We start from the raw sequence: 9,353 nt of genomic DNA, 5'->3' as shown, positions 1-9,353 counted from the left end.
CCATTTGCAATTTTACCTTTAGCCTATAAAGTTTTGCCACTGGCCTGTCTTATATACATATACTGTAATATTACAACATCAATATACAAATATACTAGTTTGAGGGCTATAAAAGGGAAATTAAAAGGACTCACCATATTTGCCAAGAAAGTTCGAAACTACAAAACTTGGTACTTTTTCTGTTATACAAGTTTCTAACAGTACATTTAGTATCTTACGAAATGGAGCTGGTTCGGTTTCATGAACCAGTTCCAATGAGCAAATGATTTGTGTGTGTGTAGGGGGAATTTGTTGATAGATAGAACGAGAAAACAGAAACGGTCAGTGCAAAACAACAAAGACGACGCAAACGAAACCAATTTTATTTTTCGAACTCAACGCAAATCAATTGGCATTGCTCATCTGCCTGCGTAGATTTGTGTTTTTTGTGTGCTCCAACGGCGGAACACTGCAATAAGACACCGCAAATAAAAAAGCTACCATAGTATCCAGTGGCCAGTGAAAGTGTAACGCGATAAATAGATACAATCAGAAACATCCAGCAGCAATGGCCACATATCAGATGAACTTTAACCAGGACTTTACGTAAGTAGCAACAAAGGTGCTGAAATCCTTGGTTAGAAGCCAGGAAGGTCACCGTAGCGAAAAAGTGGCAAAACCACGGCTAACAATTGAGATACAAAAATCGACAAACGAGACGGGTAAACAAGGCGAAAACAGCTGCTGTGGGGAGTGTGTTTGTGGGTGAGCGTGGATTGGCGTCATTAACTCGTGTGTATGTAGTTTATTAGAACATGCAAACAAGCAGTTCCAATTACAATGACATGCATTCACCTATTTTGAAATACCGTTCCCGGGGGTGGGAAAGTAACCGATTACACTGTCCAACAAGACAGTCAGATATATAGGGGAATGCCTTCGGCCTCGCTAGCCAACACTGGCCGTTTAATGGGCTATTAAGCGCAGTATTTTCCCAACGATGACCACTGTATGGGGCACCCACACTCGCACACACGCTTTTTATGCGCAACAGCTGATGTCGTGATAATCTATTCATGTAAAGCTTTGTACTGAAGAAGGCATTTAAAAACAGTAAACAATTTTAGAACAAGATTAAAGTTTTCTCTTTCTTAGTACGCAAACAGATGTTTGCTCTTCGGAGAGATTACTGTTTCAACCTTAAGCTTAATTAACCAGTTTCGCTATTGCACGGTTTGCGATTATTTTCAATCAGCTGATGTCATTGGTACTAAACAAAGCAACGGAAAAAGTGCAAATCTGCATAACTCCCGCATTCTGCTTCGTTTATTACCACAACAACAATAGGAATAAACAAAAACAATCAAAATTACAGCCTATGGCGAAAGTCGAAAAAAATCCTAGTGAAATTGCAATAAAATAGGCAGCTGATAGATGCGCGTCATAGACAAAAAGAGAACAAAGAACGGCAAGTGGAGAGGCAAACAGCGCGGAGAGACAGGGGAGAGCAGGGAAATTTCTAATCAGAAACAAATCAATTAGCCCGCGCGGGTGAATGGACGCAAAAATACGAAGCAAACATTTTTTTAATATTATCAAATGGGTCCGTTTCCTTTGATTTTTTTTGACAGAGCGATACTTTTAAAGAAGTTAACAAAATGTATAAACAGTTTGTTATTAAAAGCTGTTACTTGTCTGTTATCTAATTTATCTCAATGAGTCAATGAAATTTTTTTAATATGTTTAATGAAATTAATTTTTATTACATTTTTTTTTATTATTTTATTTACAGTAGCTTGAAATTTTTGTTTTAAAGCTTAATAAACAATTGCTATTTCTTTATTAATTTTTTGTAAGTGATCTGAATAAGGTATTTTTGAGAGAGTCATCATTGCTTTTAAATTTGCTGTTCTTTATTTGGCAACTTGCAATCGCTCATTCAGCTGAATTTTTCAATGCGAACGACCTCAGGTGCACTTTTGACTGCTGTAATAATGTGTGGTTGTTTTCGATGCGCTGCAAAAAAAGTGGCTAACAACGTATTGGTTTATTATTGTTAATCACTGCGTTTGTTTACCAACAACGCGAAAACAAAAACAACTTCAAGCAGGCAACAACAAACTAGAGACCTCAACGCGCTATCGCATAACAAGGGGCCTAGTAACCTTGGGCCCCATTTTAGCGACGGTTACGCCTTTGGCGGGAACTAGTTTCGGTTTCAAGAGAAAAAATAAATAGAGTCGGACGCAGCAACAACACGTGTTGCGCTCATATATCAAGCTATTGGGTAGAGCTTATCGCTTAGAGCGTGCTTTCGAGCCAATTATGTGCCAAAACTTAGTGTAATTATTGCTGAGCTCACTTTGCCGAGACATAGAAACCGGTTTTAAAAGTGGCGCTCAAAAAGTACCATTTACCAAATGGGACTTCGAACATCTGGCAGCTCCGCCAACTTACCGACTACGGCCACACTGGCGAGGCACTGCAACAGCAGCAACAACAACAAAGCGCTGACATTGAAAAGGCGAGAATTAAACGATAATTGTTGGAGTTTGCAATTAGAGCGAGAGGGTGAATGGGTAAAAATCGATACGCAGAGAAGCAGCGATGGAGCAGCGCGCCAACTTCCTGGCTCTGACCCTCCTGGACGCCCTGGAGGACGAGAACGAGTCGGACATCCTGTCGATGCTGGAGCGGAACAGCATAAACGCAGGCATTGCGCCCTGCGATCGAGGGCTGGCTCCCCTGCACTACGTGTGCGGCATGCAGAACGTGGAACTGGCTCAGCGCATCCTAAAGCGGTTCCTCGAGTGCCCCGACCTCGACGTGGATGCCCTCTGCGACGGACAGACCACGGCGCTGCACATCGCCAGTCTCTACGGACGCACGGAGCTGGTAAGGATGCTGCTGGAGCGCGGTGCCCGGGCGGACCTGGCCGACGAGGAGAACAAGCTGCCCGTCCACTACGCCATCGAGGAGTGCCACTTCGAGGTGCTGCAGCTGTTGCGGGACCACATCTTCCGCGAGAAGCAGCGCCAGAAGAGGCAGCAGCAGCGGGTCCAGGTGGTCGACGCCCTGACCCCCAACCAGCAGAGGTACAACCACGACGTCACCTCCCCATACTACATAAATATCACCCACAGGCGGCATCGTCCGCAGCCAAAGTTCCCAGAGCCGCCGGAGGTCGAATGCCCCTCGATTCCACCCCTGCCGGACGAGGAGTCGGTCAACCTGTTCGCCCTCACCGAGGCCCACCTCACGCAGCTCATCCAGAGCCAGCGGGAGAACCAGACGCTGGACCCCGACCAGCCGAAGCGGCGAACGCTGATCGAGAGCTGGCGAGAAAAGGTGGAGCGTTCGCGCGCCCGCCAGTCGCTGCTCCACCAGTACGACGAGCACGTGGAGGCGCTGGTGGACGAGGCCCTAGGGCAGGAGGATTTCAGCTACGAGCAGCACCTGCAGCAACAGCTGCGGGGCGAGGAGAATCCGAAGGGCCAGCCGGAGGACGCTCCCTGCTCGGGCCGCCAGGTGTTCGAGCTGCTGGTGGAGCAGGTCTCCCAGGCCGTGGTCGTGGAGCCGGAGCCAGAGCACAGCTTCTTCACGGCCCAGGGGGAGGAGGACGCCGCGGCAGAGAACTCTCCGCGCCAGGACGAGTACTTCCTGCAGATCAAGGAGGCCTACGTTCACACCGACGACGAAAACGGCTTGGTTTTCTACGAGGCAAAGTTCCTGCAGAACAGCGAGGGGCGGGAGCCAACAAAACAGGCTCCCAGGGAGCGGAACCCCGATCTGGAAAGCAGCGTGAGCACGAACCACACCCTCCCGCTGGACTACGAAACGGATGCCCTGCGCCGCGAGTTGACCCAGCTGGGCGCCCCGGTCGGTCCCATTACCAAGACGACCAAGCGGCTGTACATCAAGCAGCTGATCAAGTACAAGCGGAACACGGAGGCGCTGCTGGCCGCCCAGAAGCACGCCCAGGAGGCGCAGATCCGCTACTCGGTGGAGCTGCATCGCACGCTGCGATCGCCGGAGGACTTCGCGAGGATCAGCGACTACTTGCCGCACGAGGCGGCCTCGGCGGCGCACTTCGCCAAGTCCGGCGTAACCAAGAACAACGTGCGGGAGGGGCACCTCAAGCAGAGCTTTATCTACATGCTGATCGATCCGCGCATCTCGCGGAACCTGCCCGGCGAGAGCGCTTTCCTCGAGAAGTTCGCTGTGTGGCAGCGGTTCCTCGACTCCATCTTCTACGTCGGCAAGGGCAAGTCCTCGCGGCCGTACGCCCACCTCTACGACGCCATGCGCCAGCACACCCGCCTCCACCAGAAGCGGGACAAGGAGAAGTCGAGCAGGGAGCGCGGCGGCGGCTTTCGAGCCCTGCAGCCAGATGTTTTCCGCTCGCCGCCTCCGGGAGACGCAAAGATGGGGAGCCGCAAGCTGGAGCGCATCCTGGACATTTGGCAGCAGGGCAGCGGAGTTGTCTGCCTGCACGTCTTCCACAACATCTTGCCCATTGATGCGTACACCCGCGAGGCGTCCATGATCGACGCCTTGGGCCTGGCGCACCTCACCAACCTGAAGCGCGGCGATTACTACGGACCCGCTCAGTCGTGGACGATGAAGCAGAAGAAGCAGCTGGGCATCGCGCTGCTGCTCAAGGCCATGCACATCTACCTGGCGGAGGGAGAGTCCCAGCTGTCGCCCAGCGACCTGATCTGAGCAGGGAGCCGGAGGACCTGGCAATAAGCACACCAAGTACAAAGTGCCGTGCGCAATTCAAAAATGTTCAAAGTTTGATCTCAAGATTGTGTAGATGGAAATGGAAAAAGGATTGGAAGCCCTATTATATGAGGAATTGGAAATCTGAAACTTGCGCCAAAAATTGAAGTATTTTATGCGAGGGGTGATTCACATTCTTGTGCATCCGAATGTTTCCTCCTAATTAACTTTTTCGGTGGCTAGTCTTAATTATGTAAACAAAAGATTGAAAATAAAAGTTAACGCATTCAAGATAAAGCAAGTGTTTGATTCGCAGAAACCTTTCGCCAAGTGTTGAATGTTTGTAATTTGTGTTCAAATTCAGTGGAAAAGAAACCAAATTATAAATTTAACATCCCCATGTTAAAACTATTATTTTTCGTTTATTCCTACGCATGGTGTTGGCCAACAATGCGATTTGTAAATACAATTATCGATTTTTCTCACTTGTGTTTCCTTTTTTTTGAGCTGCTGTCAGCTCAACAAGTGGTTGTGCTCTCTAATTTAATGCTTATTTTACTGCCCAACAGTAGGATTGTCAGCCAGGAGTGATGCAAGCGAAGAGTAAACTATTAACTTTGTTTTTACTTCCAAACAAATTTTTAATATTTCCTCAGCCGGCTGGGCGAAAACCACCCCAATAATGTTTGACCAAATCTCGCTTGTGCATTAGCAGCACTCGAACGCAGCAGCTGGAATCACAACTACAAACACAAACGCAAGTGGAGCCCAAAAGCATGCTGCACCTTTTGAATTCGTTGCTTGAGAAATTTTCGCCTGCGTGCGCATACAATTCCCAACTGGTTCTGGCAGTGCCTGCATGGAGTATAGGTCGAGCCGCAGTGGAAAGTTATCTTTGCGCAGTGGCAATACCGTAACCGATGAAGTTCTACTGAGGTGCGGTTATTGCTAGTTGAAAACTTTAACCAATACCCCGCCATGGGGACGTGAAATACCGTCCACTACGGCAATTTTTGGAAGCCCGAGAGGGCTAATTAAGCAATTCATTTCACTTAACGAGACTTAAGGGTGCTATTATTTCGCCTCCCCAAATTAGTTCAACACGTTTTGCTTGTGGTAGCTATTACGCTGCCGTAATGTCCAAGCTATAGGATCTGAACGTATTATACAAATTATTTAAATCCATTAATAGTGATGGAATTGCAATATATGTAAAATCATGGAATTTTAAATTGAATGTGTTTTAAAAGTGTTATGCACTTTAAATAAAAAAATATATACATTGTTTAGAAACGAATTTTTAATATAATTATTTATTGTCTTCTCTCTTATATTTTGAAAGGCAACAACTTGTGCTTATCTATTTTCTTTTTATTTTGCAATAAAAATTTGGAATTTCGATATGTTGTCAATTTTGTAGTTGGGTTCAGGCAGCTTGAAATCGGCTGGGAGCTATGGATCTGCAGGGCTTTGTTTTAAAATCAACGGAAAAAATACTATCAACTTGCAAGTCATTTTCCGAAAGCTTTGCAATTCGACTAAATATAATGTACATACATATATAAAATAAAACAAGTAATTTTATGGTTTCCCCTTCCCGACAGATCCCTCTCCGTGCTGAGTCCCACGGGCCTGCGCCTTTACTCGATTACCAGCCAGGACAAGGTGGAGGAGATCTTCGCAAAGGACAACACGGAGCAGATCCGGATAGTGGAGCGCCTGTTCAACAGCTCGCTGGTGGTGCTGGTCACCGCCCAGAAGCCCAACTGCCTCAAGATGCTGCACTTCAAGAAGAAGCAGGACATCTGCAACTGCTTCTACCCGTCGGAGATCCTGTGCGTCCGCATGAACCGCCAGCGGCTGGTCGTCTGCCTGGCGGAGAGCATACACATCCACGACATCCGCGACATGAAGATCCTGCACTCCATCGAGAACATCGCGCCGAACGAGCAGGGCCTCTGCGCCCTCTCCCTCAACTCGCACCTGGCCTTCCCCGTCTGCCAGACGAGCGGCGAGCTGCGCATCTTCAACGCCAGCAAGCTGCGCACGGGCATGACGATCCGGGCCCACGCCACGCCCCTCTCGGCCCTCGCCTTCTCGCCCAGCGGCGCCCTCCTGGCCACCGCCTCAGAGCGTGGCACCGTCATCCGGGTCTTCTGCGTGAAGAACGGCCAGCGGGTGCAGGAGTTTCGGCGGGGCGTCAGCTGCGTGCGCATCGCCTCCCTGGTCTTCTCCGCCAGCGGCGACTTCCTCTGCGCCTCCTCCAACACCGAGACGGTCCACGTCTTCAAGATCGACGCGCGGGCGGTGGAGGCTGTCGAACTGAGGGCGATAGGTGAGTAGCTGTCCTGAGAAGGAGAACGCAGTCCTGTCCTCATGCCTTTCTTGGGGTTGCTTCTTGACATGGTTTAGCAGTGTTAGCGTCCTCTACTTGTAAAAAAGATTAAAGATTAATAGCTTTTTTTAATTAAAAATAACGTAAAGCTTGATTTCGGTTAATGACTACTATTGTCAACAACTACTTACAATCTGTTCTTTGTTAAAATCTAATCAAAGAACTAAAAAACACGCAAAGCGTCACGATATTAGCATTCAGCAGTAAAAGATTGCAAGGAATAATTTATTTTATTTAATAATGTACGGACATAAAAATGTAGAGCCCACTTTTCAAGTAGGAGTACCAATTGCCAGTCACCAAAGTTTAATATTTCAGTTTGACAAATTTTTTACCTAAAGGTGTTGTAAAAAAATATTGTTCATATATGATATGTTGTTTGACTTGTGCGAAGGTCCCTTGTTCAAAAAGTCCCAGTTAAATTTATAGAATTCGTCAACGAAAGACATTTCGACTTTATAGCTGTTGATATAAATAGGCGAAAGAAAGTTGTTTTTATGTAACCTGCTTGAAGTTGACATGGGCTCGATTTAAACTAAACTTTCGCTTTCATTTCCAGCGGACGTGGCTGCCAAATCGGAAACCTCTGCCTCGGAAGCGACTGCAGCCACAGCAGCTGAGGAGGGCCACAAGTCCGCCGCGCCCGCCGCGCCCGCCGCCAGCTGGGGCGGAATGTTCTCCAAGGCGGTGTCCTCGCTGCTGCTGCCCACTCAAGTGAGCGAGGTCCTGGCCCAGGACCGCTCCTTCGCCACCGTGCAGCTGGCGCAGGGGGGCCTGAGGCACATGTGCGCCCTGACCCGCGTGCAGAAGGAGCTGCGCCTCCTGATTGCCTGCGAGGACGGCTTCCTCTACGTGCACGAGTTCTCCGCGGAGCGCGGCGGCGCCTGCAAGCTACTGTCCGTCCACGACCTGCGCGGCGCTCTGGAGGGTGTGATCGAGCTGCAGCTGAGCGAGAGCGTGCTGAGGTCGCAGATCAAGGCCACAGGGCCAACGGGCACGACGCAGCCCTCGCTGACGCTGCTGAAGAGCTGTGCGGCCAGTGTGCTCATCGAGAATCCGGACCCGATGCAGGACAACAGCTACGCGGGCATCCTGAAGGGCGACCAGGCGGATGCCATGTCAGGTGAGCGAACCCAGGCGGTCATTTTGAAAGAACTCGCCTACCAACGTCCCCAATCTCCGCCAGATTCCGCCAAGTTCCGCAAGCTGCGCGACGCCATCGACACTCCAACGAAGCTCTACGACGAGCGACAGTTTCCGCCCGTGGCAATTGCCGCCAAGGATTGACCACGGCGACGATGCCACAAGGACATGGTCATAGTTGATCGACAGCAGATGATTTAGCAGCTCTAGAGAATTCCACCAGGACATTACCTTAGATAAATCGCCTCAAGCTAATGTTATGACAAACCTTCCCTAAGGTGTAACTAGAAGCAAAATACTCTTCAAAAAAGTATTTTTAATTGTAAAATATAAGAATATCCACTTTTAGTTTCAGTATGATTATGTATATACTAAAGTATCTGTGAAAAAATATTTCCCAAAAAATGCCGATTCTGTTGTTAATCTTTTTAACTTATTTATGTCCTAGCATTCAAACAGATAATATCTTATTCGACTAATTCAACTCTATATTTTTGTATGATATCAATTTAGCGATAAGAATATAGAAATATGTTTAAATTTAGGTAAAAAGAATGGATACGGGGAAGAAAAAAATGTACCTTAACTGAATTAATCAACGTATTTAACCAGCTTTGCAAAAATTATATACCATAAAAACAACTTCGTAAATATTTAAAAAAATTTGAAGCCAAAAAAGGAGCAAAAGAAAGTGAAAATCTTAAGTATTTCTTTAAAATAATTTCAAATATTATTTAATAGGACAAAATAAATACTAGAGAAACTTCGAATCCAAAAACATTAAACAATATTTACCATAATGATTAAAGTATGTATTATTACGCTGACATAAAAATTAAAAACAAAAAAAAATGTTAAAAGAAATATTAAAAAACTGAAAAAAAAAAAAAAAAATGGAAAAACAAATAAAAACGAAAAAACCCCACTTACGAATATGTGGTTATTACATTTTTGAATATAATTGGAATATAAGCACAATTTCTGGTGAAGTTTAACAGTAACCAAATGGGACCTAGATCTAGGATTTTGAGAATATACATCTTTAATTTTGAAAAAAATATCATATCTGCATTTGAATTTAGTTTAGATGCAGGGTTTGTCGATTTGAATGTTC

General features: G+C 46.8%; 2 protein-coding genes and 1 non-coding gene across 4 annotated transcripts; all 3 read left to right on the top strand.

Moving 5' to 3' along the window:
* The first annotated feature begins 269 nt into the window (after positions 1–269).
* LOC108093427 (WD repeat domain phosphoinositide-interacting protein 2) lies at positions 270–9,164 on the top strand. Its single transcript, XM_017193482.2, has 4 exons — positions 270–585; positions 6,306–7,036; positions 7,656–8,219; positions 8,283–9,164. Exons 1-4 carry the CDS (start codon positions 548–550, stop codon positions 8,381–8,383), a joined length of 1,434 nt encoding a protein of 477 aa, XP_017048971.1. The 5' UTR covers positions 270–547; the 3' UTR covers positions 8,384–9,164.
* On the top strand, positions 2,476–5,735 carry LOC108093426 (ankyrin repeat and LEM domain-containing protein 1). Of its 2 annotated transcripts, XM_017193481.2 has the most exons (2): positions 2,476–3,074; positions 3,123–5,735. In XM_017193481.2, exons 1-2 carry the CDS (start codon positions 2,587–2,589, stop codon positions 4,699–4,701), a joined length of 2,067 nt encoding a protein of 688 aa, XP_017048970.1. In that variant the 5' UTR covers positions 2,476–2,586; the 3' UTR covers positions 4,702–5,735. The 2 variants fall into 2 exon arrangements, with proteins under 2 accessions (XP_017048970.1, XP_017048969.1); XM_017193480.2 differs by having other exon boundaries at positions 2,476–5,735.
* LOC122320593 lies at positions 5,593–5,732 on the top strand. Its single transcript, XR_006245713.1, has one exon. It is a non-coding gene; the product is annotated as a U4 spliceosomal RNA (small nuclear RNA).
* Positions 9,165–9,353: the final 189 nt, after the last annotated feature.

Source organism: Drosophila ficusphila, unplaced genomic scaffold (assembly GCF_018152265.1).
Source record: "Drosophila ficusphila isolate 14025-0441.05 unplaced genomic scaffold, ASM1815226v1 contig_636, whole genome shotgun sequence".
NCBI lineage: Eukaryota > Metazoa > Arthropoda > Insecta > Diptera > Drosophilidae > Drosophila > Drosophila ficusphila.
The sequence above is the reverse complement of the archived record's forward strand: the minus strand, read 5'-3'. Positions and strand labels throughout refer to the sequence as shown.

Excerpts from the sequence above, each read along its gene's own strand:
- LOC108093426 (XM_017193480.2), top strand. The coding sequence starts at position 2,587 with ATGGAGCAGCGCGCCAACTTCCTGGCTCTGACCCTCCTGGACGCCCTG.
- LOC108093427 (XM_017193482.2), top strand. The coding sequence starts at position 548 with ATGGCCACATATCAGATGAACTTTAACCAGGACTTTAC. Across the intron at positions 586-6,305 it reads AACTTTAACCAGGACTTTAC|ATCCCTCTCCGTGCTGAGTC; the intron begins GTAAGTAGCAAC and ends CCTTCCCGACAG. Across the intron at positions 8,220-8,282 it reads CCAGGCGGATGCCATGTCAG|ATTCCGCCAAGTTCCGCAAG; the intron begins GTGAGCGAACCC and ends AATCTCCGCCAG.